We start from the raw sequence: 26,367 nt of genomic DNA on the forward strand, positions 1-26,367 counted from the left end.
CTCATTCGCGACGCCCAATGAATTGCGAACAAAGCGAATCTGTATGCGTTATTAGTCAGAGCTGGACGGGCGTCGTACGTAGTACGCGTATGTACCAGAAAGGGAAAAGCTTGGCGTTTTTTTATACGTGTATTCAAACCGACCGGCGCGGCGTCCGCGTCTCCGCCGCCGCTCGTCCCTTCATCCCTTCGCGCCGACGATTGACGGCGTCAACCCCGCGTCGATCGCCGCCGCCCTCTTCCACGTATTCTCCCACAACCCCTCCGGCGCCCCCGGCGCGAGCGCGCCGCTCGCGGACATCACCAGAAGCATGTTCTTCACCGCCTCCGGAACCGCCTCCTGCAGCTCCTCGCTCTTCGCGTGCTTCAGAAGCTTCTCCATGGCGTCCAAGATCGCGTGCCACGTCGTCGCGAACTGCGTCGGCGTCGCCGCGGACAGCATCCCTCCGAGGTACTGCAGAAACGTCTTCGCGACGACGCCCACGCCGATGCGCGCGGTGCGCTCCGCCGCGACGCGCGCCTCCGCCGCGGCGGGCGTCCGCCCCGCGCCCGCCGCGCGGCACCGCTCCCCGAGCGCGGCCGCCATCGGAAGCAGCGCGCCGTCGATGAGCATCATCCAGTGCGTCGGCGGCGCGTGTAACCCCTCCGCGGCGAGTAACACCCTCTGCAGCGTCAAAAGCGCGTCGTCGCGCACGCCCGCGCGCGATTCGCTCTCGCCGACGCGTCGAAGCTCGCCGACGACGTCGTTCCACGGCCCGAGCAACGCGTGCGCGCGCAGCGACGTCACCGCCTGCTCCGGCGGCGGCGGCGACGCGCCCTGCGGGGACGTCAGCGACGCGAACGCGAGCGCGGTCTCGACGGCGTCGTCGCCCTGGCACCACGCGCACATGGACGCGCACGCGGAGGAGAGCAAGGAGATGGCCGCGATCGATCGCGCGTCGCCGCCTTGCGTCGCGTCGACGAACGCGGCGGCGGCTTCGACGAACGACTTGACGTTCCACGGGCGGACGCGGCTCTCGACGATCGCGCCCTCGGCGGTCGCCGCCGCCGGGGTCGCCGCGGAGGCGCCCTCGGCGGCTCCATCCTCCGAGGCGACCGCCGCGCCCATGATCCGAGACAGCGCGCTGAACCCGTGCGCGGCGGCGTCGGGGTGCCGCGCCGACGCCATCAGGAGTTTACAAATCGTGTCCCACCCTTTCTGCGTCCTCACCTTATCCGCCGCGACGGAGACGAGGACGCAGAGCTCGCGCGCGATGCGTTCGATGAACGCGTCCGCGACCGCGGGCTCGAGCGCGAACATCAACCGCAGCGAGTCCAGGAGCTCGTCCGAGAGATTTAAATCGTCCGAGACGGGGAGGAGCCGGCGGCAGACGCGCACGAGCTCGAAAATCGCGCGCTCGACGAGCGGCGACGGCGCCTTCGCGCTCTGCACGACGATCCGCAGGTACCCGTACACGTGCGGCAGGAGCGCCTTCGCGCGGTCTTTGTTGCGCAGCGTCACGCCGACGAGGACGTCGAGGCAGAAGAGCGCGACGTCCTCGTCCTCGGGGCCGGCGACGACGAGCCCGGCGCCGGCGCCGCCGCCGGCGGGCGACGCCGCCGCGCCGCTCGGCGTTCCCGGGTTGCTCTCCGTCGCGTTGCCGCGCGATGGGCCGCCCGCCGACGTCAGCGCGCGGACGAGGTGAAGCAACGCCTCTGGTTCCAAAAACTTCGAGTTGTCCGCGAAGACTTCGTCGACGCGGCACGCGTCGACGCATCGAATCGCGCGCTCCTCCGCGGCTTTTTCCGCCTCCGTGAGCGGCGCCTCTGCGGCGGCGCCGCCGTAGTAGTCCGCGTCCAGGCTCAAGAACCGGAAGAAACTGCTCGAGGCGGACGACTTCTTCGCGAGCTTCGCGTCCGGTTTCGACGTCGACGCTTTGCCGCCGTCGAACGCGCGCATCGTCCCGCCGTCTCGCTCGTCCACGCCGAGACCGGTTCGGACTTTTTCCGAGAGCAAACCGAGCTTTTGCAGGCGCACGACGAGGTCGAGCAAGTGACGCCACCCCCCGCGGAGGGAGTCGCCGTACCGGTTCGCGACCGTGAACGCGGTCACCGCCGCGGTTCGCGCTTTATCGTCCTCGCCGAATCGCACGGACGCTCTCTTCGACGTCGCGGAGGAGGACGACGACGACGACGACCCGCCGCCGCCGCCGCCGCCGCCGCCGTCGCCGCGAAGATACGGCGGCGCCGCGAACTTACACAGCGTCGACACGAGGTGGTCCATCACGTCGCACAGTTTGTGGTGCCCCGCGACGCGCGCGATCCCTAAGAACCCGTCCAGGGCTTCCTTCAAGACGCTCTCGTCCACCGCGTGGTCGAACACGATCGACGTCGCGGCGACGGTGGGGGACCACACGATGGCGAAGAGGTCCGCGTCGTAGAGCACCGCCTCGTCCGCCTCGGGGATTTGCAGCATCCTCCCTTTGCCGTCTCCGCACGCGCGCATCATGTCCACCCACCGCGACGGCGTCAACGTCGGCGCGGACTCGTCTGTGAGTTTGATCTCGTCCTCGACGATCCCGTCGAATATGGACTCGAGCGTCTCTCTCGGCCAGTCCTCGCCGCCGTTGGTGCCGCGGTTGTTGCGGACGAACTGCTCCAGCGTCATCTTCCGCTTCACCTGCGGGTTGTGCTGATCCGTGTTTAACATGATGATCGAATACGACAGGACGTACGCGCTGTCCGCGTCCGCGACCGCGTCCGGGTTCGCGCCGTAGTAGCGCGCGGCGAACACCTCGAGTATCCTCGAGATTTTCTGCGCCTCGCCGGGGAGCTTGAATCCGTCCAGAAACGACCGCAACGCCTTGTCCAGGGTCACGCCTTTGAAGTTGAATATGTCCGCGTACTGTTTCAACACCGACACGTTGAAGTCCTTGTGATCGCCGAGGTACTCGCCGACGACCTCTTTGTCCAGCCCCGGGGTGTACCTCAGGAACCGCGCGACCGCGGTCGGCTCGAGCGGGTCCGGAAGAAGCTTGATCTCCTGCGTGTACGCGAGACCCTTCTTCATCGACCGATTGAAGTGCTCCGCGCACGTCAACAGCCGTCGCTTCAGATGCCGCGCGCGTCGCAACGCCGTCGCGCGTTTCAACCCCGCGTCCGCGACGGGCCTCGCCTTCCCCGAGCCCATCTCGCTCCAGATGTCCGCGTACGTCGCGTTGGGACCCCCCGCGAGATCCGACGACGGCGTCGACGCGCACTCGCGCACCGGCGGCGCGGTGACGCTGCGTTCCGCGATGCCGCCGACGACGGCGAGGAGCCCCTCCAGCGCGAGCAGATGCGTCGGGTTCAGGACCCCGCCCTGCGGCGGGAACGCGTTGCGAGACAAGATGGTCGTGAGCTCCTCGAACACGTTCGCGCGCTCCATGTCGCAGTCGAAGTTTAGGTAGACGTCGGGCACGAAATTCGGTTGCCGGCACAGGTCCACGAGGCACTCGAGCGCGATCCTCTGCGACTCCATCGGGACGCCGCCCGCGCCCTCGCCCAGCGGGAGCAACACCATGCGCAGAAACGCCTCGAGCTGAAGCTTGAGGTGCGAGTGCATCACGAGGTACAGCTGGAGGATCACCGCGGCGACGGCGGCGAGCGTCGACGGATGCCCCGCGGGCGCGACGGAGAGCACCGCGCGGCACAGGTCGTCCTGCACGAGCTCCAACAGCGGCGCGTGCCTCGCGAAGTGATCCCCCGACGACTCGAGCGACGCGAGGACGAGCTGCAGCCCGAACGCGCACGCGCCCTCGGCGTTCTCGTCCGCGTCGCGCTCGAGCGAGACGAACGAGACGCTGAAGCGGAAGATCTCCAAGACGCACATCAGACCGAACGGCTCCCCGGCGGGCCCTCCGTCGAGCTCCGCGTCGTGCCCGCCGAGGTCGGCGCGCTCGCGCTCGGTATCCGCCGCGTGCCCTCCGGCGTGTGTGGGCGACCGCGGCGCGGCGTCCGTCGCCGCGCCGGGGCCTTGCTCCGTCGGCGGCGCGGGCGCGGGAGGTTGCCCCTCCGCGAGCGCCGCCGCCGCCGCCGGCTGTTTCGACGGCGACGGCGGAGGTTTCCCTTCGATGTGATGCGCTCGCCCCGGCGTCGTCCCCGCGCCGTCCTCGCTCGCGTCGCTCGCGCGCAGGCCGTCCATCTCCGGCAGCCCTTTAAACACGGCGTGCACGATCTCGCGAAGGATGTGCCTGGACAAGTTCCGCATCAGCGCGGACTCCTTCCCGGACTGGTGCCCTATGCGGTAGCACGCCTGCACGACGTTGCAGACGTCGTCGTCGCTCAGAAGCCGCCCGGCCGGGCACGTCACGCACTCGAGGAGGACGTGGAGGATCTTGGATAACACCACGTCGTCGTGGTCCGCGTCCGTGGCTTCGAAGCGGCAGAGCGTCACCGCGTCCGCGACCGCATGCATCGCGTCCGCGGCGTGCGCGTTGGCGACGTCGATGAGACCGTGCTTCAGGACTTTTAAGACCGCGCCGAGCGCGACGCCGGTGATCGGCCCGGACGTCTCCACGCTTCGAATCGTCCTGAGGAACGGCGCGAGGTACTCGATCGGCGGGATGACGTTCCAGTCCTTCCACGTGAACAGCTTGCGCCGCATGGCTTTGAACTCCTCGAGCAGAGGGTCGTCCGGCGCGTCCGCGTCGTCGTATCCGTACCCGGTCGCGATCGAAAACTTCGCGTTCTGACGCATCACGGCCATCACGGCCGCGGACTCGGAGGAGACGATCCCGGCGAAGCCTCGCGCGCGCATCGCGGTCGGGGACGACGCGGAGATCGCGCTCGCGCCGCCGGGCGCGACGCCCATGCCGAGCGGAGGGAGATCGACCGCCGCGCGCGTCGGTTCGATCGAACGCCTCGGCTCGAGTTTCGCGTCGCCTCGAGATCTGCTATCTGCTAGCGGCCGTCTCCGCTCGCGCGATCTCGCGCCGCGCGACGTCTCGGGCGTCCGCGAGGAACGCGCGTCGGGCTCGCCTGGCGACGCCGCGTGTGCGCGATGCCAGCTCCGGGCGGTGCGCCGATCGCGCGGCGGTGCCGGCGGTATGGCCACCGAGCGCGCGCGGGACCCGTTCAACTCCGCGGCCGTTCGAACGACGAGCGCGCTCAGAGTCGCGAGAAGAGCTGGAGAAGAGCTCCGCCGCGCCGACCGCGGCTCGCGCGGCGCCTACTGTCGACGGATTCCTGCCGCCCCCGTCGTCACACCTTCGAGCGCCCCCGTCGACGTGCGCGATGGGCATCCTCGTCGCGGACTACGGCAGCGACAGCGAAGGCGCGAGCGACGGCGACGGCGACGACGCCGCCGGAGGCGAGATCGTCCTCGAGCCCGCGGAGGCGACGACCGCGCCGGCGCGGGGAGGAGACGGAGAGGCCGGCGGGGAAAGGGAACGCGACGACGCGCCCGCGGGGACGTCGACGAAGCGCGCGCTCGAGCCGGAGACGCCGCCGGAGGCGTCCAAGTACGTCGCCTACGGCGGCGGGTGGTACGACAGAGCCGGGAACTACTGCTGGATCTCCCCGGACGGGACGCTGCATCTGCTGAGGCCGGGGGCGACGTGCGTGCGCTCTCGTCGCCCGCGAGCGAACGCGTTCATTATTCGTTCGTTCGCTCGTCCTTCCCTCTCGCGTTCCCTCGTTCCCGTCGACTGAACGCGTCCATCTCGTCGCCTCGCGTCCTTCCCTCGCAGCGAGCCGGAGATCAGCGCCGGCGACGACAAAGGCGGCGGCGACGCCCCCGCGAACGACGCCAAACGCGTCAAGGCGGCGGACATCGCGTCGGAGTCGATGGAGTTCCCGCAGCACAAGATCTCGATCCTCCGCGGCGACGGCGTCAAAGCCATCGCGACGAAAACGGGCGCGCGGCTGCGAATCACCGAGGGGAAGATGAAGACGGGGAGCGTCCGCAAGGGGATCATGTCGACGCTGACGATCACGGGGACGCGCGACGCGGTGAAGTTGGCCAAGGCGGACGCGATCGCGATGCTGGATGCGAACGGCGCGCGCTCGACGAAGGACGCGTCGACTGGGAAGTACGAATTCAAGGGACGGCAAGTTTACAACGACACGTACGTCAACGGAGAGAAGCCGCGCGTCGCGCCGGAGTTTGACTGGCGGCACAGCGGCATGGGGTGGGATAACGGCGGTTTGACGGGCACGGACGGCGCGTGCGGCGCGCACTGCACGTGGAAAAAGTCGTAGGTACTGTTGCTGGAGAAAAGGAAGGGTGCGTCCGCGTCCGTTCGCGCGTATTGTAAAACTCGATCGATTCGAACACAACAGAGCTACGGAGACTTCTCCGCGCCGCCGTCGGCGCCCTCCTCCGATTCCGACGCGTCCTCGTCCTCGACCTCGCCCTCCTCGCCCACGAACCTGACGTTGTCGAACCCCTGCGCGTACAACTTATCCTTCGCCCTGAGCCGCGCCTCCACGTCCTCGCCCAAGTCCTTCCCCTCGTTCTCCTCGAGCCACTGCTCCTCCTCCTTCTTCCACGCCGCGGACGTCTTCTCCGCGGCGACGCCGAGCTCGGACACGTCCACGCCGCCAGCCTCTTGCGTCGCTCGAACGCCCGCGAGAACCTTCGGCGGGGCGTACGCCATCTGCTTCGCGTCCTCGAGCTCGGGGCGCTGCATGAACCAGTCTCGCATCCACTCCGGGGCGGCGTCGTCGCTCGGGGAGCCATCCGCGGGGTACAGCGATGCCGCCGTCATCGCCTCCCGGTCGGTCATCTTTCGCCACTGCCTCGAGATTTCGGTCCAGAACCGGCCCTTCTTCGGGTCGTCGCCCCAGACGGAGTTGATGAAGTCGTCCCAGAACAGGCCCGTGTCCTCGCCCCAGCGAAGGTCCATCGTGGAGAAGTTATCCACGCGCTGTAACCCCGCCTTGTCGAAGACGCGCATCAAGTTCCGCCCGTTGATCTCCTTCGTCGTCGCGAGCGCCTCGCGAATGGAGAAGAGCATCTCCGTCCCTTTCGGGTCGTGCATGATCGCGACCGCGCGCTGGCACGCTTTGACGTACAGCTTGCGAACCTCGTTCGCGATGAGGAGGTCCATCTCGTCGGACACGCCGAGCGCGAACAACGTCTGCTCCTCCGGTTTGATCACGCGGTCTCGCAAGCCGACGATGGACTTTCCGGGCGGGATCCCAATCATCTTCCCAGGGCTCCGCTGCATGCCGTTGCTCTTCGAGCTCTTCTTCCCTTGGTTTAGGTACTTCTCCTCGTTCGAGAGGTCCTGTAACACGCACAGCGGGCCGAGGTCGGACCACCCGTGCATCATCACCATCTCGCACGCCATCGCCGTCGCCTCCTTCATGTCCACGGTGCCAAACTCGCTGACGTTGTCGGGGCCGTAGAGGTACCGCTCCGCCATCTGCCCGGCGACGAGGACGGTCATCTTGCTCTCGTACCACTGCCGTAACTTCACCGCGGCGTTGCCGTCGGCGCCGATCTCGTCGGGGACGTACACGATCTGCCCGGACGCCTCGCCGCCGGCGAAGACCTTAACTTTGGCGATCTCGTCAAAGTTTGGCGCGAGCATCGCCGTGAGCGTCTGCGCGGCAAAGTACGTGCACACGGTGTCGCGCAGGTACGGGTTCATCGCGCGGATCTTCTCGTTCTCCTGGATCTCGTCCTGGTCCCCGATCGTGCCTTGCCCGGTCGCCTTGAACACGTTGCTCCGTCGAATCTCGTCGATGATGTTCAAGAACATGCCGAGGTCGGCGAGGCGGCCGCTGTCCTTCGTCGCCATGGGCGCCGCTCTCAGCGCGGTCGTTCGAACCAAGTTCTCCAAGTCCGCGCCCGTGAACCCCGCGGTCTGCTTCGCGACGTACTCGTAGTCCAGATCCGGGTCGATGTGCTCCTTGATTTGATCGTACGACGCGTGAAGTTTGATGATGTCGATCCGCGCGCTTCGGTTCGGAAGCGGCATCTCGATGACGCGGTCGAAGCGCCCGGGGCGAATCAACGCCGGGTCGATCACGTGCGGGCGGTTCGTCGCCGCGAAGATCATGACGCCGCTGTTCCCGCCGAAGCCGTCCATCTCGGTCAGGAGCTGGTTGATCGTCGCGACTTGCTCGTCGTTCCCTTGCTCCGCCTGCGACGCGTCTTTTCTTCGCACGGCGACCGAGTCAAACTCGTCGATGAAGACGATGCACGGCCGGACCGCCCTCGCCTGCTGGAACAAGTTCCGGATCCTCGCCGCGCCGACGCCGACGAACATCTCCATGAACTCCGTGCCCGCGACGGCGAAGAACGGGACGTTCGCCTCGCCGGCGAGACACCGCGCGAGGAGCGTCTTCCCCGTGCCGGGCGGGCCGCACAGGAGGACGCCCGCGGGGATCACCGCCCCCGCGGCGACAAACTTTTGGTAGTCGCGCAAGTACGCGATCAGCTCGTTCATCTCCTCCCGCACGACGTCGATGCCCGCGATGTCTTTCATCGTCATTCCCGTCCGCGGCTGCGACTCGTACGTCTTCGCGGTGCCGGTGTTCTGCAGGTCCGTCCCTTCCGTGCTGTCGTTTTGCATCTCGTAGTAGAGCTGCCACATGAACCAGGTCAGGATGACGGGAGTGAAGACGTTGAACGTCGTGCGAATGAACAGCTCGATCGGGGTGTACTGCCTCGACACGATGTCGATCCCTTTGGAGATCATCATCGTGTACAACGTCGGGTCGTACGGCAGGTTGGCGTAGAACACCTCGTCCGTGTCCCTCAGGAAAAATTTCACCGAGTTCATGTTCGGCATGTACTCCACCCTCGTGACCCTTCTGGTTTCGCACAGGGCGTAGAAGCCGTTGTACGAGCACTCCGTCGGCCTGTACGTCGTCCCTTTCACCGCGAACGGGTCGCGGACGTACGCGAGGTTCACGTTTCGAACGAACCGAGGGCCGCCGAGGCCGAGCTTTTTCATGAACTTCGTCACCGCGTTGTTTTGCCCGCCGCCCTCCTCCGTCCCCGCGCCGCCGACGGCCACCTTATCGCCGCCGCCTTTCCCGCCGACGCCGGGCATTCTCGGGAGTTTCAGTCCCTTGCCCTTCTTCTTCTCCGCGGGCGCGGCGACGGCGTTGCTGACGAGGACGCCCTCCTCCGCCGCCGCCGCGTCCGCCGCGCCCGACGCGGCGGCGGCGGCGCGCGGCGACGCAGCCTCCTCCTCCGCGCCGATCCCCATCGCCGCGCGCTCGCGCTCGAGCGCCATCTGGAACGCCCTCTCCTTCGCCGCGGCGATCCGCGCGGCTTTCTTCTCCTCCGCGGCGGTCATCTTCTTCTCCCCCGGCGAAGCCCCGGCGCCGCGTTTTCCTTTCTTCGACTTGCCCTTCTTCTTCGACGCCGCGACGTCTTCGTCGTCGTCGTCGTCGTCGAAATCGTCGAGGTCGTCGAAAGCCGCCGCGTCGGCGGACGCGGACTTCTTCCCCTTCTGCAGCGACTTCGCGCGCTCGGCTTTGATCCTTCGAATCTCCGCGAGCTTCTTCAGCCGCGCCTCTTCCTCCTCCGGCGACGCGTCCGCGAGAAGCATTCCCAGATCCGTCGCGCCGCCGCTCGTCCCAAGACGCCCCCCGCGGTTGGCGACCGCCGCGGACGACGTCCCCGCGCCGCCTCGCGCGGTCTCCTCCTTGATCGTTGTTCCCGCGTGCGCGACGCCCGCGCCGGCGAACATCGTCGCCGCGGTCACGACCGCGGCCTGCCCGGCGCGGCCCAGGAGGCTCCAATTCATCGTCGACGCGCTTCCCGCTCTGCCGTTCGCGCCGGCGGACAGGATCGTCGCTCGCGCGCGACGGCGGTCCGCCTCCTCGCGTCGCGACGCGTCGTCCACCTCGGCGTCTTCCGCGTCGTCGTCGCGCGGCGCGGTCGCGGCGGCGACGACGCGTCCGCGCGCGCGCCTTCGCGCGCCCCACGCGGACGCGCCGCGCCGCAGCGGGCGCACCGCGGCGCCCATTTCGCCTGCCGCCGCCCCACCGCCGCGCGCGACGCGCGTCGGGGCGGTCGTCGACGCCATCGCCGAGGCGCCGAGCATCGCGCCGACGCGCCGCGCGCGCTACGCGACGCGAGCTCCGACGCGAGCGCGACGCTCGAGCCCGCTCGCGTCGGAGCGCGCGAGCCTCGCCTCGCGCGTCGCCTCGCGCGTCGGCGGTGACCTAACGAACCCTGCGAATCGAGGGTTTCGTTCGGTTGGAGCCTCGATCGGTGATCGACGCGCGAATCCCGCCGCCCGCGAACGCGCTCGCGCGTCGACTCGCGACGCCCCCGAGGGATGCCAGACGCGACCCGCGCGCTCTCGACGGACGAAGTGCGCGCGCGCGGAGATTCGATTCGCGCGTGCGTGCTCGCGTCCCTCGCTGTGCGCGCGAAGCCGGCGGCAGCGACGCGCGACGGCGAATTGCACTTTTTAGTTATCGAGGCCGGCCGAGCCTGGCAGGCGGCGCGACCGTCCGCGGCCGGCTTTCGAAGGGCACTTTCCGCGGACTGGACGATCACCGATCGCCACAGCGTCACGCGCGCGACGAGAGCCTCGGGTCGACGCGTCGATCATCACACCGCGCGCGCGCGCCCGCATCCTCGCGCCGTCGCCGTCATGGACCTGCTCGCGCAGTACTCCGGCAGCAGCGACCGCGGCGGCGACGACGACGACGACGCGGCGACGACGTACGTCTCCAGATCGGTGAACGCGGCCCCGGACGTCGTCGTCGCGGGGAAGGCGATGACGACGGACGACCAGGGGAGGGACATCGTCGTCGCGACGAACGTGGCGTCGCAGATGATAGGTGCGTCCGGTCCGGACGCCTCGCGCCGCCGCGGCGGGCCGCCGCCCGCGCGCGCGCGCGTCCTCCCTCGCGCGCCCCTCCAGATCGCGCGGGAACCCTACTACGACTGATATTTCATTCTTTCGATTCGCCACCTCTCTCCTCACTGACCATTCATTAACCCCGACGCCCGCTCGCTCGCTCGCGCAGATCCCGCGAAGAAGAAGATGTGGCACAACCCTAAATACGAAGACCTCCACGCGCCGCTGCAAGGCCCGCATCACCCGGTCCACGGCGACGTCGGCGTGTCGAGGGCGACGAGGAATCACGCGCAGGGGCACGTCCAGACGGTGCGCATGAACCAGTTCACGTTCGACGAGCAACACGCGACGTTCCAAGCCCAAGGGTGGGCCGCGGAGCCCTCGGGGCGAGGGTTCGTGGGCGACATGAACGCGCTGAGGGAGGCGAACGCGGACACGGTGTACGGGATGAACCGCGCGAAGCGGCAGAAGATGCGCGATCAGATCATCGCGGAGATGGCGTCGCACGACGACGGCGAGAAACCGGATTTCAGCGCGTGGGCCCCCGCGCGCGACGCGATGCCGCCGCTGAAGACGACAGACCTCACGGAGGAGCAAAAGGAGTACGTTACGTGGCACGCCGCGCGGAGGGAGGCGAACATGCGCGCGCGGGGGAAGATCAGGGACGAGGATGGGAACAAGATCACGGACGCCGCCGCCGCCGCGGGCGCGGAGGGCGCGGAGGGCGCGGGCGCGGAGGACGACGGGAAGAGCGGCGACCGGAGCTTCTTCCACGGGAAGGAGCTCAAGAACTACGCCGGCGAGGCGTGGATCGCGCCGCCGAAGGACCGGAAGAAGGAGAACGATCACTGCTACGCGCCGAAGCGGTGCATTCACACGTGGAGCGGGCACACGAAGGGCGTGCAGGCGATTCGATTTTTCCCTCACCACGGCCACCTCATCCTGAGCGCGGGTCTGGACAGCAAGATCAAGATCTGGGACGTGCACAACAGCGGGAAGTGTATGCGGACGTACTTGGGACACGACAAGGCGATCAAGGACATTCAGTTCAACAACGACGGCACGCGGTTCATATCGTCGTCGTGGGATAAAAAGTTAAAACTCTGGGACACGGAAACCGGAAAGGTGATTCGGACGTTGACCTCCGGCAAGATCGCGTACGCGGTGAAAATGCACCCGGACGAGGACAAGCAGAACATTCTCATGGCCGCGCAGAGCGACAAGAAGATTCTGCAGTACGACATGAACTCCGGGGACGTCGTGCAGGAGTACGACCAGCACTTGGGCGCAGTGAACACGATCACGTTTTGCGACGAGGGCCGGCGTTTCGCGACGACGTCGGATGACAAATCTCTGCGGGTGTGGGAGTTTGGGATCCCCGTGACGATGAAGTACATCGCGGATCCGTCGATGCACTCGATGCCCGCGGTGACCGCGTCCCCGAACGGGAACTGGATCGCGTGCCAGAGTCTCGATAACCAGATCATGATTTACAGCACGAAGGATAAATTCCGTCTGAACAAGAAGAAGCGGTTCACCGGGCACTCCAACGCGGGGTACGCGTGCCAGGTGAACTTTTCCCCGGACGGAAGGTTCATCATGTCCGGCGATTCGGAGGGGAAGTGCCACTTCTGGGACTGGAAGTCCGGGAGGATTTTCAAGACGCTCAGGGCGCACGACAAGGTCACGATCGGGTGCGAGTGGCACCCGTTGGAGCAGTCGAAAGTCGCGACGTGCTCGTGGGACGGCACGATAAAATACTGGGACTGACGTATGTAGCATTGCTCAAATACTCATCACACTACTACTCACATACTCCTCGCCGCCGCCGCCGCCGCCGGACTACTCTACGCCTCCCTCAGCTCGCGCAGTCGGAGAAATCCCCCACGAGAATTCGTGCGGCCACCTCACAGTTAAAGATCGAGCCCTGGTTTACCAGGACTTGCCAACCCAGCTTCAGCGATGAAGCGCGGTGAACTGACCCTTGACACCGATCAAGGGGACGTAGCTCAATTGGCAGAGCGCTCGCTTCGCATGCGAGAGGTACGGGGATCGAAGCCCTGCGTCTCCAATTACCTTTTGCTTTTCGTATGCGAACCACCCAGGCGGGCAACGCGCGCGTACTACGTGCAGGGCCAGTGCGGGCCAGCCATCGTTTTGGTGTTTCTTCGCGCGTTCCGACGTCCGCGGAAGTCAGAACGATGGAGGACGACGACACCTCGCGCTGGCGCCCCGCGCTCGAGCCGTGGCTCCGCGACCTCGGCGAGAGCTCCGGCGTCGCGTTCGCGCGCGCGTCCCCCCGAGAGAGCGAGCACGGCCGCGGCCTCTTCGCGACGAGCGACGGCGTCGACGTCGGCGACGTCGTCCTCTCCGTGCCGAAAAAGCTCGCGCTCGTCGTCCAAGCCGACCGCGGTCTTACTCACATACTGTACTCCTCGCCGCCGCCACCGCCGCCGGACTACTCTACGCCTCCCTCAGCTCGCGCAGAAGCTCCGCGACGCGTCTCGCGAGCCGCTTCTTCCCCGCGCGCAATCCGAGGATGTTCCCGGCGCGCTCGTCCCTCGCGTCCCCGACGGCTTCGTTGATCTCGTCGAGCGCGCGCTCGTCGTCCTCCAAGGTCGTGGCGTACCCAGACTCTATCGCGCCCACGCGCGCGAGGAGCGTCTCCACGGTCGCGGCGTCGCCGTCGCCGTCGCCGTCGCCGTCGCCGTCGCCGTCGCCGCTCCCGAACGCGGCGGAGACGGACGCGGCGGCGGCGACCCACCCGGCGTGCTTTTCCCCGCCGCCCTCTTCGCCCGCGCACCGCGTCAGCGCCGCCTTCGTCGCGCGCTTCAGCGCCGCTCTCAACCGCGCGCTCGCGCGCACGACCCCACCGCCGTCGTCGCCGCCTATCAAGTCTATCCTATCGAGCGGCGACCCCCCCGGCGGCGCGAACCCGTACTGCGCGAAGTGCGCCGCCGACGTCAGCTGCCCTCGCGTGTACGCGAGACGCAGCTCCTCGTCCGCCTTCCTCGGCTTCAGCGCGACGAGCTCGAACGTCGTCGCGTCTTTCTCCTGCGGCGCGATCCCGATCCCGTTCGTCCGCGTCTCCACGCCCTCGCATCGGTAGTCCACCGACGGTATCGTCGCGTGGTTCGCGAGATCTAAGAAGGGCACCACCGCGTAGGTGTTCAGACCCGCGAGCATCGCTCGCGAGCGCACGACGGCGAGCGCCCACGCGCCGACCGCGGTCTCGTGCTCGCCGCGCTCGCCGCCCTCGATCGCGTCCATGAGGTCCGGCATCAGCGCGGCGATTCGCATCGCGTCGTTCAGTCCCTCCGCCGCGAGGTCGTCGTCCTGGAGCGACGCGAGCTCGGCGTCCGAGAGGAGGAACGGATGCGCGAGCTTCTCGGGCGGCGGCAGGACGCCGGCGTACTGGGTCCAAAACGCGCCGCCGTCGCCGGCGACGGCGTCCACGATGGCGCGCGCGAGGACGAACTCCCACGTCTTCCCCGCGTCCGGCGCGGCGGCGGCGACGCCCGCGCGCACGCGCGGCCAGGACCCGTCGGACGGGAGCGCGAGACCGCGGTCGGCTTGGACGACGAGCGCGAGCTTTTTCGGGACGGAGAGGACGACGTCGCCGATGTCGACGCCGTCGCTCGTCGCGAAGAGGCCGCGGCCGTGCTCGCTCTCTCGGGGGGACGCGCGCGCGAACGCGACGCCGGAGCTCTCGCCGAGGTCGCGGAGCCACGGCTCGAGCGCGGGGCGGCGCGAGGTGTCGTCGTCCTCCATCGTTCTGACTTCCGCGGACGTCGGAACGCGCGAAGAAACACCAAAACGATGGCTGGCCCGCACTGGCCCTGCACGTAGTACGCGCGCGTTGCCCGCCTGGGTGGTTCGCATACGAAAAGCAAAAGGTAATTGGAGACGCAGGGCTTCGATCCCCGTACCTCTCGCATGCGAAGCGAGCGCTCTGCCAATTGAGCTACGTCCCCTTGATCGGTGTCAAGGGTCAGTTCACCGCGCTTCATCGCTGAAGCTGGGTTGGCAAGTCCTGGTAAACCAGGGCTCGATCTTTAACTGTGAGGTGGCCGCACGAATTCTCGTGGGGGATTTCTCCGATGGAACCGTTTCCATTTTTAAGAAATATAAAGGCTACATTTTACGATTTGGACTCGAGATGCCTTTCGCGCTCCCCCGATGAAACGCGAGTTTAGACGAAGGTCCGCGAAGATCGCTTCGGTGAACGTCCACGTTCATCGAGAAGTTTCGAAACCGCCTCGTGGCGCGTTTCGGGGGCCGGTTCGGTTTCGGCGGGTTCGATAAGTTTCGGAAACGCTCGCATCGCGCGGCATTCCACACGCGCACAGCGAACACCCGCAACCGAACCGCACACACCGTCCCCTTCGAGGCGACGCAAACGAACCTCTACACGCACAAGAAGCACCGCACGCACTCAGGCAACATCCCCATGGCGCTCTTCGCTCGACCCTTCGACGTCTTCGTCTCCCCGTTCGACGCCCTCGGGCGAGATTTCTGGCATCATCATCATCATCATCACCGCCCGGCGCAGCGACGCCGACGCCACGTGAACCTCATCGACCATCCGTTCTTTCATCACTACGTGAACGCCGGCGGCGAGAACACCGACGACGACGTGTTCGAGATCTCCGAGACCGATCGCGGCTACCTCGTCACCGCGCTCGTCCCGGGCGTCGCCGCGTCCGAAATCGAGATCTGCGCTCGACCGAACGGCGCGCGCGGCGGCGTCCTCAGCGTGCGCTCAAAGACGCACCCGCGCGTGAAGACCGACCTCGCGCTGGCCTCCGGCCTCATCGACGCGAGCGGCATCGCCGCGTCGTGCATCGACGGCGTCCTGCGGATCGTCATCCCGAAGATTCCGCCGACGGAGGAGCTCGTCGAGGTCGCCGCCGGCGCCGCGGAGGCGGAGGAAGACGAGAAGAAGCGCGCTTCCGCCGCCGACCGCGACATCGTCATCAACGTCCCGGGCTTCCGCGCGAGCGACGTCAAGATCACGCGCCATAAGCCGACGGAACGGCTCGTCGTTCGGGGCGTCTCGAAGACGCGCGGGACGTTCACGCGCGAGTACTCGCTCGGCGACGCGGCGGCGGCGGTCTCCGCGCGATGCGCCGACGGCGTGCTGACGATCCGCGTGCGCCGGGAGACGCCGTCGCCGCTGACGCTGCCGGTCTCCCCGGACGCGCCGCTCCTCGCCGACGCCGACGGCGAGGACGCTGAGAAGAAGAAGAAGAAGAACGAGAAGAACGCCGACGACGCTGACGCCGACGCCGACGAGATGGTGTGCCTCGTGCGCCGCGCCGTGCCCGGCGCGCGCGCGGAAGACTTCGCGATGGACGTCGACGCCGACGGGACGCTTCGCGCGCGCGCGGACTGCGAGACCGCGCTCGGCCGCCGCAGATACAGCTTCGCGACCACGGTGTCGTCGCGGATCGACCGCGGCACCGTCCGCGCGCACGTCGCGGACGGGATTCTCACGGTCGTCGCGAAGAAGCCGAGCGCGCCGGCGAAGGTGGTCGTGGACGTCTCCGCGGACGCGCCGGCGGCGCTTCCGGCGGCGACGCCCGTCGCCGCGGGTCCGAGCACGCCGGACGCGGCGGGCGCGAAGACCAAGGCGATCGCGAACGATGACGTCATCGTCGAGGACATCGCCGACGACGGAGCGTAGAAGACGCCGCCTGACGACCACGACGCTGTACGCTACTTGTAAATAGCCCGCGACATTTTTCATTTCGCCGCCGCCGCCGCGAGGACGGCCGCGCGCGACTCTATTCTGTTCTTCACTCTGTCTGTTTTAATACGATAAAAGACGACTGACGTATCACCGTACCGCACGTCACTCGATGACATCGACACCATTCTCCGCTCGCTAGGCTATCTAGGGTCCCCGCGCTATAACACCCCGCGCTATAACACCCCGCGCTATAACACCCCGCAGTCCGCGACGACGACGGGCGCGGTTGGCTCCTCGGTGACCCCCCCGCTCGCCGCCGCCAACGCTTCGATCGCGTCCAGCACGCCGAACCCCTCGATCACCTTCCCGAACACGACGTGCTTCCCGTCCAGCGCCTTGCACGGCGCGAAGGTGATGAAGAACTGCGACCCGTTGCTGTTCTTCCCGGTGTTACCCATGGAGAGCACGCCCCTGGCGTCGTGCTTGAGCTTCAAGCCGTCCTTCTCGTCTTTAAACTTTTTCGCCCAGATGGATTCGCCGCCGCTGCCGTTTTGCATCGCGAAGTCGCCGCCCTGCATCATGAACCCCTTCACGACGCGGTGGAACCGCACGCCCTTGTAGTGGTACGCGACCTGAGGGAGGAGCAGGAGGTGGGGGATGGGGCGGGGACGAACGAGTCAATCGATCTGATGAGCGCGGAGGAAACGAGAAACGATGAACGAACGCCGAGGGGGAAGCGAAGGGGGGAGAGCCGAAGGACGCACCCCGCAGTTCTTGCTCACGCCCTTCTCCCCCGTGCACAGCGCCTTGAAGTTCTCCACCGCCAGCGGCGCCTTGTCGTCGTACAGCTCGATGACGAGTCTCTCTTCCGCCGCGGGCTCGACCTCGATAGGCCCTCTCCCGCTCCAGTCGAAGTCGTTCTCGTACAGCTCCGCGACGCGCGCCCTCTCGCTCCCGCCGAGCTCCGCGATCTCCTTGCTGCTGAACCCGTAGCGGAGGTCCGTCGCCTCCACGAACGCGGCCGCGCGCGCGTACTTCGCTCGGTGGTCGTCGAGGTCGATGTCGAGGAACGCGCGCGAGTTCGGCATCGCGTCCGTGCGCTCGCGCGACGCGAACTGAACTGGGGAAAACGCGAACAACGGATGTTGTTGTTGGACGAGCGAGCTTTTGGGCTGAGACTGACGACGATGGCTCGCGAGTGATGAGAGACGCCGTACGAAACGCGCGTCACGGTACGACACGTAGAGCGAAAGGAACCGTCGCATTACAACACCCGTCCCGACGCCCAGAGTTTTCTGGTGGCGACCGCGCCCACCCCCCGACGCCGCGGAGAGGAGACTCGGCCCCCTAAAGTTTACCCCCACTAAGTTGACAACCCACCGCCGCCGCGCGCTCAGACGTCGTCCACGACCTTGGTGCCGAGCCCGGAGAAACCCTGGGACTCGTCAGCCACCGTCACGTAGGAGTAGAGGTCCTCCTGTTACGACGGGATCGAAACGGGGGGGAAGGGTGAGAGAGGTCAGCGACGGCGGCGACAGCTCGCGCGAGGTGAGACTCGACGCGCGCGGGGGCGAGAGGCGAGCTCGCAGAAAGCTAGGTGATTCGACGCACCGCCGCGTCCTCGTCGTCGTTGCGCTTGCGGGAGATGGAAACGCGAATACGGCGGGGCACCTGGAGAGGAGGAGAGGCGGAGGATGGGGGGAGGCGAGCGTCAGATCCGCGGCGAGTCGACGGATGGTGGATGGCTCGACGAGAGAAGAAAAAACGAGCGCAAACCCTAGCGACGGATGCCGCGCGGGGACGGGGCGTCGACGCGGGAACGCACGTTACGGATGCCCTTGGACCAGATGTGCTTGTTGAGCTTGACGTCGACGCGCACGTCGGACGTCTTCATGACCTTCTGCGCGAACTTCTTCACCTGAGGTCGTCGAGAGAACGGAGCGATGGGGTCAGCGGCGGACTCGGCGTGGGCGGGACGATGCGGGAAATAAAAGGCGAGAGACGCGGCCGGACGAGCGCGCGCGGCGGTCGCCCGCGACGCGATGCGACCGCTCGATCGGCGCCGTGGGGACGTGCACGCCGTCCACGGCGCGACGCGCGCGTCGCGGGCGTCGCGAGCGTCGCGCGCGACGCGTCGCGCGGGATGCCTAGGGCTCGAAATCGTCCATCCCGCGCGCTCGCGGGAAGAAAAAAAGCCGGAGGACGCACCGCAGACACCGCACGGGGCGCACGCTTCTTGAACGTGACGCCGTGGACCGCCTTGGCGAGGTTGATGGTGTACTCGCGAGTGACCACATCCTGAGTCTTACCCATGGCGCGCGTCGAACACGTCGAGAGAGCGCGTCGAAAAGAGGGACGGTCGCTCGGCGAGTCCGCGTTCATGAAGGAGGGCAGCTGATGGAGAGGGCGTGACTGACCGGTGGCATTTCTGCTTCCCGGTCAATTTCGCCCCGATGCCGGTCAACTGCTTCGAGAAAATGGGTCAACGACGCGTTTTCACCCATTTGAAACCAAGGACGTGTCTCGTCGAATTCCACGGTCCGTCGCGTCGCGTCGCGTCGGTCTGTCATCCCTCGGAACCTCGAAACTGTCGCCGGTCCACACTCCCGCAACGCCGCCGCACGCTCTCGTGCACCGCCCGAGGGTGAGATGGACGCGAACGAGGATATCGCCCTGCCCCCACTCCTGGAACGACTCGCCGCGGACGCGCGAGATGTCTTCACCGAGCACGTGCTCTCGCGGTTCGACGGCGGTGACCTCGCGGTGCTCGCGCTGGTGAGCAGGAGCACGCGCGACGCCGTCTTCACGTCGTCCGTCGGCGAGGTCAACGACCTCGCGGCGGTGAGGAGAGAGCTCGCGAGGGTGCCGAACTTCGTCGGGTCGGTCGGCAGGCTGGCGTGGGCGAAGGAGCGAGGGTGTCCGTGGAACGCGAAGACGTTCATGTGCATCGCGGAGGATGGGAATCTGGAGGTCGCGAAATGGGCGAAGGAACGAGGGTGCCCGTGGAACACGCATACTTGCGCCCAGGCCGCGAGTGGCGGCCACCTGGAGGTGCTACAGTGGGCGCGAGCGAACGGCGCTCCGTGGAACGAGTGGACTTGCCGCGATGCCGCGGAAGGCGGCCACCTGGAGGTGCTGCAGTGGGCGCGAGCGAACGGATGTCCGTGGAACGAGTGGACTTGCCGCGATGCCGCGAAAGGCGGCCACCTGGAGGTGCTACAGTGGGCGCGAGCGAACGGATGTCCGTGGGACGAGTGGACTTGCGCCGGAGCCGCGGAAGGCGGCCACCTGGAGGTGCTGCAGTGGGCGCGCGCGAACGGCGCTCCGTGGGACGTGAGGACTTGCCGCGATGCCGCGGAAGGCGGCCACCTGGAGGTGCTACAGTGGGCGCGAGCGAACGGCGCTCCGTGGAACGAGTGGACTTGCCGCGATGCCGCGGAAGGCGGCCACCTGGAGGTGCTACAGTGGGCGCGAGCGAACGGTTGTCCGTGGAACGAGCGGACTTGCCGCGATGCCGCGAAAGGCGGCCACCTGGAGGTGCTACAGTGGGCGCGAGCGAACGGTTGTCCGTGGAACGAGCGGACTTGCCGCGATGCCGCGAAAGGCGGCCACCTGGAGGTGCTACAGTGGGCGCGAGCGAACGGATGTCCGTGGGACGAGTGGACTTGCCGCGATGCCGCGGAAGGCGGCCACCTGGAGGTGCTACAGTGGGCGCGAGCGAACGGCGCTCCGTGGAACGAGGTTACTTGCACTAAAGCCGCGGAAGGCGGCCACCTGGAGGTGCTACAGTGGGCGCGCGCGAACGGCTGCCCGTGGAACAAGGATCCTTGCTCCGGAGCCGCGGCAGGCGGCCACCTGGAGGTGTTGCAGTGGGCGCGAGCGAACGGATGTCCGTGGGACGAGTGGACTTGCACTAATGCCGCGGAAGGCGGCCACCTGGAGGTGCTGCAGTGGGCGCGAGCGAACGGCTGCCCCAGTGGCCGCCCCAACTAATCTTACACGTGATACCCCGATGGATGGTGACCATGTCACGACTACGTGTAGAGAACGCGTGTGTTATGAACGAACGAACGAACGAACGAACGAACGAGTCTTCTTCTTCATATACTTTTTCATGTTATTAAAACACGCGCGCGCCGCTCGTCGCGATCGCGCCCTTCCTCTTCACGTCGTCGTCGTCGCCGCTCGCTCGGCTCACGCGAAGTTCGTCTTTCCGATCCCGAGCGCGGCTTGAATCTCCGTCGTGTCCGGCAACATCCCGGGCTCCCCCGGCGAGTTCCACACGTACACGACCTTCCCGGTCTCGTCCAAAACCACGCACCCGCGGTTCGACGTCACGTACGGCGCGAAGTTCGTGGACACGTCGATGTCGTCGAGGAACTTCCCGAGGTCGAACGTCCCGACGTACTTCTCGGACGTCGCGAGCGACGGATCGGAGAGACACGTGAATCCAACCTTCGCGCTCCACGGCGCCATCGTGAACGGCGTGTCCTTGGAGATGCCGAGCACAGTGACGCCGTCCGTCTCCGAGATTGACTTGAGCGCGCCGAGCTGGCACTCGCAGCCGCCGTCGGCGTCGCCGCTGTACGCGGCGGGGAAGAACGCGAGGCAGACTTTTTGGCCCTTGAGCTTCGACAGCGTCGTGAGCTCGAACCCGGGGCCCATGAGGGTGAAGTCCGGCGCGGCGTCGCCGACCTTGACCGCGGCCTGCGTGGGATGGGGTGGGGCGGAGGTTGGATGATCGGTGAGGGGACGGCGGCGGCGGGGGGGGGGGAGGAGGGGCGGCCGGGACGATCGGTCGCGGCGGAATCGAATCGCGGCGATCGAAGCGTCGCTTCTGTTTTATCTGTTCCTTCCCCTCGCTATCTGATCGATCCGACGCGCTTCGAGGCGACGCGGTCGGGCGGGGCGGAGACCGGGACGGGACGCGCGGGTTTAGGGACGCGAGACGCACCTTGGGCGCGATCGCGGCGCGACGGGACGCGCGGGCCTGCGTGATACGCGGAGGCGAACGATGATGGGGGGGGTCAGCGGCGGGCGTCGAGGATCGCTCCGACACGCGCGATCAGATCGCGTCGCGATCGGGGGGCGCTTTTCGATCGGATCGATCGATCGCGCGAAGGTGCGTTCTATTGCACACTGGTCCCCATACGACCGCGTTGGCGTGGTGAACGCCGATCCTTAAGGACTTTTCCCGGCGTCTCTCTCCGCCCATCCCTCGCTTTCAATCCCCGCCCTCGGCGCCTTTCAACTTCAACTGACGCCTTTCAACTCCACCCCGTCGACGCCGCGAAGCGCGAGGCGGAGAAGTCGCTCGGCGCGGTGGACGAGGGACGACGACGACGGCGCGCGGACGACGCGCACCTTGACGCCGCGGCTCTTGACGAGCGCGGACGCGTTCGCGACGGCGTAGGAGGAGGAGAGCGTGAATGCGGACATTGTCGTGGGACGCGTGCGACCGAGAGTGACGACGGACGGCGAGGCGCCGCGTCGGATGGATTGTTACCTGTCCCTGCCTCTGGCCGTGACGTGTCGGAGTTTCTGTTCGCTTTCGTCGTCCCACTCCGCATCCGCGCGGACGACGAGCCGTCGCCCGCCTCGCGCTCGCGATTCATCGCCCTCGGCAGACGCCACCTGTCGCATGAACGCGCTCGGACGCGTCGCCGCCCGCAGCGTCCTCGTCTCGTCCGTTTCGCGCGTCTCGCGGGCGTCGTCGAGCCGCGTAGGGAGTCTTCGACGCGCGACGACGACCGCGCGTCGCGGCGTCGCCGCGGCCGTGGCGAGCGCGGACGACGTCCCGAGCTTCGTCGGGAGGTGGACGCGCGCGTCAGAGGGTGAGCCGCCGCGCGCCCGGCCAATCGATCGAGCGACGCGCCGCGTCCGCGTCCGCATCGCGACCACCGCGATCGTCCATCGCCCGCGCGGTCGCGCGCGTCCCGCGTCGCGACTCCGTCCCCACCCTAACCCTGAAAAAATCCGATCCCTCCCGTCGTCGTCGTCGTCGTCAACGCAGAGAGCGTCAACGCGGCCGCGTACCTCGCCGCGCACGGCCTCACCCCCGAGAAAGCCGCCGAACGCGCGCTCGCGCCGTACGAGCAAGAGTGGAGAGAGACGGGCGAGGAAGAGGGCGAGTTCCGCGTCCTTACCGACCCGGGCACGGGCAAGGGCGTCCGATCGATCGTCTACCCGCTCGGCGAGTGGGAGGAGCCGTTTAAAGGCGGCAGCGAGCTGTTCGGCGAAGAGGGCGGCAGCGTGTTCCGAAACACGTCGTACGAGGACCACCCGAGCGCGGGCGGGAAGGTGCACCTCACGGAGAGCGTCACGCCGTTGGGGTGGGAGGCGACGCAGCGGACGTTGGAGGACGCGAACACGATGATCGTCGAGCGGACGTTTACGCCGCGAAACGCGGACGGCTCGGGGGGGGACCAGGTGTCGAGCAGAGAGGTGTTCAAGCGCGTCGTGATCTTCAAGCCGATGGACGCGTGATGTGATCGAGTTGCATCGCGGGTCGTGGTGCGTCGATGTGATAGACGTCGTCGTCGTCGTTAAAGAACCTTTTACTGCTATCATACTGCTCGCGCCGGTGTCGAACAGAAAACTTTCGTTCCCTTCCCGAGTTCCCGCCCCGCCCCCCGTCGGTCGTTTTCGGTCACGCCTCGTTCAGGCTGATCGCCTCGACACCCTCCTGCATCGCGTCCACGGCGTCCGTCGCCGCCGGGACGGAGGATTCCTCAACCACCGCCGGCTCCTTCGGCGGCGCCGCCGGCTGCTCCCCTGTTAACGGCGCCGCCGCGGCCGTTTCCGCCGTCCCCGCCGCCGCCGTCTCCGCCGCCGCCGCCGCCGTGGGCGCCTTGGCGTGCTTTCTCAACAGCGGCGACACGCTCACGTTCGTCTCCCCCGCGGCGATCTGACGGAACACCTCCTGCGTCACCGCGCCGACGTCCACGCCCGCGCCGTGCTTCTGAATCTGCTCCAGAAGCGCGGTCAGCTGCAGCGCGCTGAGACCGGACGCGGGCTTCTCCTCCGCCGCGTTCTTCGACGGCGTCGCCGCCGCCGCCGGGCGCAAAAACGGATGCCGCAAGATTCCCTCGATCGTGATCCTGTGATGCGGATGCCTCACGAGGCACTGCGAGATGAGATCCGTGAGGTGCGGGTTCGCGACCGGCGGCATCGGAATCACGTGCTTGGGATCCGTGATCGCGTGCAGCTTCGGAATCATCCCGGTGATCCTCGCGAACGGGGTTTGCCCGTACACCATCTGATATAGGATGCACCCCAACGACCAGATGTCGCTCGCCCTGCCAACCTTCAGCGGTCCGCCCAGCGCGCTCGGCTGCCCGTTCAAGATCGCCTCCGGGGACATGTAGTTCACCGTGCCAACCTGGTGGTCCCGAACGATGTTCGTCGTGTCGCTCTTCGACGTGTCTTGCTTCGCGATGCCGAAGTCGATGAGCTTGAGCGCGCCCTCGACGAAGAGGAAGTTGGCGGGTTTCAAATCCGAGTGCACGATCTTTTGCTCGTGGATCGTCCCCACGGCTTCGACCATCTGCTCAAAGTACAGACGCAGGAAGTTGTCGTCGATCATCCCGGCGTTGCTCTTGCCGTTGTTCGCGGCGTCGGCGGCGCCCGCGGTCCCCGCCGCGTCGACGCCTTCTTTACCCTTCTCCTTCTCCTTCAGCTCCTTGGCGCGTTGTTTCTCGCGCTTGGAGAGCAAACGCGCGAGGTCGATTTCGCCGTACTCGAGGACGACGTAAATCAACCCCTCGTTCTTGCACACTTCCGCGTCCACGAGCTGGATGATGTTGTGCTTCCCTCGCAGGTTTTGCAGTAAACGAATCTCGTCCAAGAAACCGGCGACGGTCTCCTTCTCGCGCCCTTGCAGACGGATGCGTTTCAGCGCGTACGTCTTGCGCTTCGGGCACAGCACCTTGTACACCTTGCACGTGCCGCCCTGACCGACGCACTCGAGCTTCAGGTACTTGACGCCTCTGACGACGACCATCTCGGAGTTCTCTCTGATCTTCGCGCGCTTCTTCTTCTCGTCCACCGCCGCGGCCGCGGGCGCCGCGGGGGCCGCGGCGGCGGAAGCCGCAGCCGTCGCCCCCGGCGCCGCGGGCGCGGATATCGACCGGGGCATCTGCGGCCGCGCCGCCCGCGCCTGCAGCCGCGCCTGCTGCTCCCGCTGCTGCTGCTGCGCGGCGTCGTAATCCACCACGACGGTCGCGTCCTCCATCTCCACGACCGGCGCCGCGGGCTGATGCGCCGCGCGCCGCTGTTGCTGCTGCTGCTGCGGCGGGTGATGCCGCCGCGCCTGATCCGCGGAGCAAATCTCCATCGTGACGTCGTCGGGCTCCGCCGCCGCCGCCGGCGTCCTCGGCGCGACGGACGGCGGCGCCCTCTGACGCGGCGGCGCGTTCTCGTCGTTCATGTACGCGTACCCACCGCCGTACCCACCCGCGGGGTCTATCTTCGGGATGCTCACGGTCGCTTCCAGGCGCGCGCGCTCCTCCGCGGCGGCGTCGGCGGCGGCTCGCGTCGCGCGTTCGCGTTCCCTCGCGAGCATCATCTCTCGCCGCTGCGCCATGACCATCTCTCTCTGTTGCTCGTACGGATCCATGCTTCCGCCGCCGGTTCGATCCCCGCCGCCGCGGCCGAGACCCCCCGGCGCGGCGATCTGGTACGACCCGCGCTCGATGTCGCGCTTCATCTCCTCCACGATGGATATCGGCGTCGCGCCCGCCGCGACGCCCTTGGTTAAAATTTTCAAAGCCTTCTCCTCGCCCTTGTACTGGTACCCAAACGCCGCCCACTCGGTCCAAAACATCCCGTGCTGCTGCCAAAACCCCTCGGACTTGAGGTACTTGAACGTGTCGCGCGCGTCGTCCATGTTCGACACCATCTGCTGCCGCGCGAGGCCGAGATACAGACGCAGGTAGTGCCCCTGCTTCTCGTACGGCGCGTTGCGCGACACTTGCGGCAGCGACCGCGTCGCGTGTTCGTAGAGGCGAAACAGCGACACGCCGTTTCGTCCCGAGCCGCCGCCGTACCCGCCGCCGCCGCCGCCGCCGTTCATGGTCTCGTCCCCGAGCGCGAGCTCCTCTCCCTCCAAAAACTCGCACCACATCTGCGCCGAGGTCGGGCACTCCCTCAGCGCGGCGACTCTCTGTTCGCGCTCCGTGCGCAGATGCGGCGGCGTGGACCCCTGCGCTCTTAGATACTCCGTGAGCAATCCGTCCACGGAGACGCGGCGTCTCCCGCCCGCGATCCCCGCGCCAGCGCCGACGCCGCCGCCGTTCGACGCCGCCGCGGCCGGGGTCTTGTTCGCGGTGTACGGCGTCCTCGCCGCGGATGGCTGCCCGGGCATCGGGGTCCCGCCGACGCCCGGGGCGAACGTGACGTGCGGCGCCGCGGGGACGGCGGGCGGCTGCGGCGGGACGGACGCCCCGGGGGGTTGCGCGCACGACGCGGCCGCGAGCGTCGCCTCCGCGCTCTCCGCCGCGGCCTGGCGCCGCGCGGGGGTGCTCAGGACTCTGACGCGCTCTTTCATTCGCTCGACGCGCTGTGGATGGGAGGGAGACGAGGAGACGGGGCGGGAGACGGCGTCGGACGGCGGCGACGAGGGGCGATGATGCGTTCGCGCGCGTTTCGTTTCGTGTCGTGACGGAATGAGCAACGAACGACGAGATCGCGGGGGCGGTCGATCGGGCCGAGCGCGCACCTCCGCGACGGACTCCGCGCTGGTCTTCGCTCCCGGCGTCGCCGCGAACGCGCCGTACTCCTTCGCGCTGCTGCCCGGCGGCGCGGCGTTCTCTTTGTTCACGAACCGCGTCGCGCCGTTCGCGTGATGCGGCGTCGCGGGAGGCGCTCCCGACGCGATGGA

The 26,367-nt window shown here is 67.5% G+C and overlaps 13 protein-coding genes across 13 annotated transcripts; 6 read left to right on the forward strand and 7 right to left on the reverse strand.

The window, feature by feature from the left end:
* Positions 1 to 110: 110 nt before the first annotated feature.
* MICPUCDRAFT_31003 (uncharacterized protein) lies at positions 111 to 4,776 on the reverse strand (the record flags this gene model as incomplete). The annotated part of the gene is made up of 5 exons (XM_003055593.1): positions 111 to 729; positions 787 to 1,014; positions 1,096 to 1,606; positions 1,664 to 2,137; positions 2,219 to 4,776. The coding sequence occupies 5 exons, from the start codon at positions 4,774 to 4,776 to the stop codon at positions 181 to 183; spliced, it is 4,320 nt and encodes a 1,439-aa protein (XP_003055639.1). The 3' UTR covers positions 111 to 180.
* A 476-nt stretch (positions 4,777 to 5,252) lies between these two features.
* MICPUCDRAFT_50509 (uncharacterized protein) lies at positions 5,253 to 6,218 on the forward strand (the record flags this gene model as incomplete). The annotated part of the gene is made up of 2 exons (XM_003055053.1): positions 5,253 to 5,575; positions 5,708 to 6,218. The coding sequence occupies 2 exons, from the start codon at positions 5,253 to 5,255 to the stop codon at positions 6,216 to 6,218; spliced, it is 834 nt and encodes a 277-aa protein (XP_003055099.1).
* A 1,037-nt stretch (positions 6,219 to 7,255) lies between these two features.
* On the reverse strand, positions 7,256 to 8,482 carry MICPUCDRAFT_1627 (uncharacterized protein; the record flags this gene model as incomplete). The annotated part of the gene is made up of 2 exons (XM_003055594.1): positions 7,256 to 7,633; positions 7,688 to 8,482. Coding segments are annotated over 2 exons (1,173 nt in total), but the record flags the coding sequence as incomplete, so codon positions are not given.
* A 442-nt stretch (positions 8,483 to 8,924) lies between these two features.
* MICPUCDRAFT_61588 (uncharacterized protein) lies at positions 8,925 to 10,403 on the forward strand (the record flags this gene model as incomplete). Its single annotated transcript, XM_003055054.1, has 1 exon — positions 8,925 to 10,403. One exon carries the CDS (start codon positions 8,925 to 8,927, stop codon positions 10,401 to 10,403), a length of 1,479 nt encoding a protein of 492 aa, XP_003055100.1.
* Positions 10,404 to 10,585: 182 nt separating this feature from the next.
* MICPUCDRAFT_50511 (uncharacterized protein) lies at positions 10,586 to 12,605 on the forward strand (the record flags this gene model as incomplete). The annotated part of the gene is made up of 2 exons (XM_003055055.1): positions 10,586 to 10,775; positions 10,965 to 12,605. The coding sequence occupies 2 exons, from the start codon at positions 10,586 to 10,588 to the stop codon at positions 12,563 to 12,565; spliced, it is 1,791 nt and encodes a 596-aa protein (XP_003055101.1). The 3' UTR covers positions 12,566 to 12,605.
* A 653-nt stretch (positions 12,606 to 13,258) lies between these two features.
* On the reverse strand, positions 13,259 to 14,566 carry MICPUCDRAFT_50512 (uncharacterized protein; the record flags this gene model as incomplete). Its single annotated transcript, XM_003055595.1, has 1 exon — positions 13,259 to 14,566. One exon carries the CDS (start codon positions 14,564 to 14,566, stop codon positions 13,259 to 13,261), a length of 1,308 nt encoding a protein of 435 aa, XP_003055641.1.
* A 585-nt stretch (positions 14,567 to 15,151) lies between these two features.
* On the forward strand, positions 15,152 to 16,636 carry MICPUCDRAFT_50513 (uncharacterized protein). The gene has a single exon (XM_003055056.1). It carries the CDS (start codon positions 15,246 to 15,248, stop codon positions 16,479 to 16,481), a length of 1,236 nt encoding a protein of 411 aa, XP_003055102.1. The 5' UTR covers positions 15,152 to 15,245; the 3' UTR covers positions 16,482 to 16,636.
* A 99-nt stretch (positions 16,637 to 16,735) lies between these two features.
* Positions 16,736 to 17,350, reverse strand: MICPUCDRAFT_8202 (uncharacterized protein; the record flags this gene model as incomplete). Its single annotated transcript, XM_003055596.2, has 2 exons — positions 16,736 to 17,119; positions 17,252 to 17,350. Coding segments are annotated over 2 exons (483 nt in total), but the record flags the coding sequence as incomplete, so codon positions are not given.
* Positions 17,351 to 17,730: 380 nt separating this feature from the next.
* MICPUCDRAFT_24390 (uncharacterized protein) lies at positions 17,731 to 18,830 on the reverse strand. Its single transcript, XM_003055597.1, has 4 exons — positions 18,696 to 18,830; positions 18,313 to 18,405; positions 18,099 to 18,158; positions 17,731 to 17,964 (listed from the first exon to the last, which is right to left on the reverse strand). The coding sequence occupies exons 1-4, from the start codon at positions 18,798 to 18,800 to the stop codon at positions 17,881 to 17,883; spliced, it is 342 nt and encodes a 113-aa protein (XP_003055643.1). The 5' UTR covers positions 18,801 to 18,830; the 3' UTR covers positions 17,731 to 17,880.
* A 271-nt stretch (positions 18,831 to 19,101) lies between these two features.
* MICPUCDRAFT_61597 (uncharacterized protein) lies at positions 19,102 to 20,480 on the forward strand (the record flags this gene model as incomplete). Its single annotated transcript, XM_003055057.1, has 1 exon — positions 19,102 to 20,480. The coding sequence occupies exon 1, from the start codon at positions 19,137 to 19,139 to the stop codon at positions 20,478 to 20,480; it is 1,344 nt and encodes a 447-aa protein (XP_003055103.1). The 5' UTR covers positions 19,102 to 19,136.
* Positions 20,481 to 20,663: 183 nt separating this feature from the next.
* Positions 20,664 to 21,941, reverse strand: MICPUCDRAFT_50517 (uncharacterized protein). The gene is made up of 3 exons (XM_003055598.1): positions 21,852 to 21,941; positions 21,442 to 21,477; positions 20,664 to 21,194 (listed from the first exon to the last, which is right to left on the reverse strand). Exons 1-3 carry the CDS (start codon positions 21,924 to 21,926, stop codon positions 20,682 to 20,684), a joined length of 624 nt encoding a protein of 207 aa, XP_003055644.1. The 5' UTR covers positions 21,927 to 21,941; the 3' UTR covers positions 20,664 to 20,681.
* Positions 21,942 to 21,981: 40 nt separating this feature from the next.
* MICPUCDRAFT_50518 (uncharacterized protein) lies at positions 21,982 to 22,973 on the forward strand (the record flags this gene model as incomplete). The annotated part of the gene is made up of 2 exons (XM_003055058.1): positions 21,982 to 22,321; positions 22,501 to 22,973. 2 exons carry the CDS (start codon positions 21,982 to 21,984, stop codon positions 22,971 to 22,973), a joined length of 813 nt encoding a protein of 270 aa, XP_003055104.1.
* Positions 22,974 to 23,547: 574 nt separating this feature from the next.
* On the reverse strand, positions 23,548 to 24,495 carry MICPUCDRAFT_5544 (uncharacterized protein; the record flags this gene model as incomplete). The annotated part of the gene is made up of 2 exons (XM_003055599.1): positions 23,548 to 24,033; positions 24,136 to 24,495. Coding segments are annotated over 2 exons (846 nt in total), but the record flags the coding sequence as incomplete, so codon positions are not given.
* Between the last annotated feature and the right edge of the window lie 1,872 nt (positions 24,496 to 26,367).

This window comes from Micromonas pusilla (genome assembly GCF_000151265.4).
Source record: "Micromonas pusilla CCMP1545 genomic scaffold MICPUCscaffold_1, whole genome shotgun sequence".
Lineage (NCBI taxonomy): Eukaryota > Viridiplantae > Chlorophyta > Mamiellophyceae > Mamiellales > Mamiellaceae > Micromonas > Micromonas pusilla.

Coding starts and splice junctions, on each gene's coding strand:
- MICPUCDRAFT_50513 (XM_003055056.1), top strand. CDS start 15,246: ATGGCGCTCTTCGCTCGACCCTTCGACGTCTTCGTCTCCCCGTTCGAC.
- MICPUCDRAFT_24390 (XM_003055597.1), bottom strand. CDS start 18,800: ATGGGTAAGACTCAGGATGTGGTCACTCGCGAGTACACCATCAACCTC. Junction 18,406..18,695: donor CGCCCCGTGCGGTGTCTGCG/GTGCGTCCTCCG, acceptor CGACGACCTCAG/GTGAAGAAGTTCGCGCAGAA. Junction 18,159..18,312: donor GGTCCAAGGGCATCCGTAAC/GTGCGTTCCCGC, acceptor CCTCCTCTCCAG/GTGCCCCGCCGTATTCGCGT.
- MICPUCDRAFT_50517 (XM_003055598.1), bottom strand. CDS start 21,926: ATGTCCGCATTCACGCTCTCCTCCTCCTACGCCGTCGCGAACGCGTCC. Junction 21,478..21,851: donor TCAAGAGCCGCGGCGTCAAG/GTGCGCGTCGTC, acceptor CGTATCACGCAG/GCCCGCGCGTCCCGTCGCGC. Junction 21,195..21,441: donor GCGCCGCGATCGCGCCCAAG/GTGCGTCTCGCG, acceptor CATCCCACGCAG/GCCGCGGTCAAGGTCGGCGA.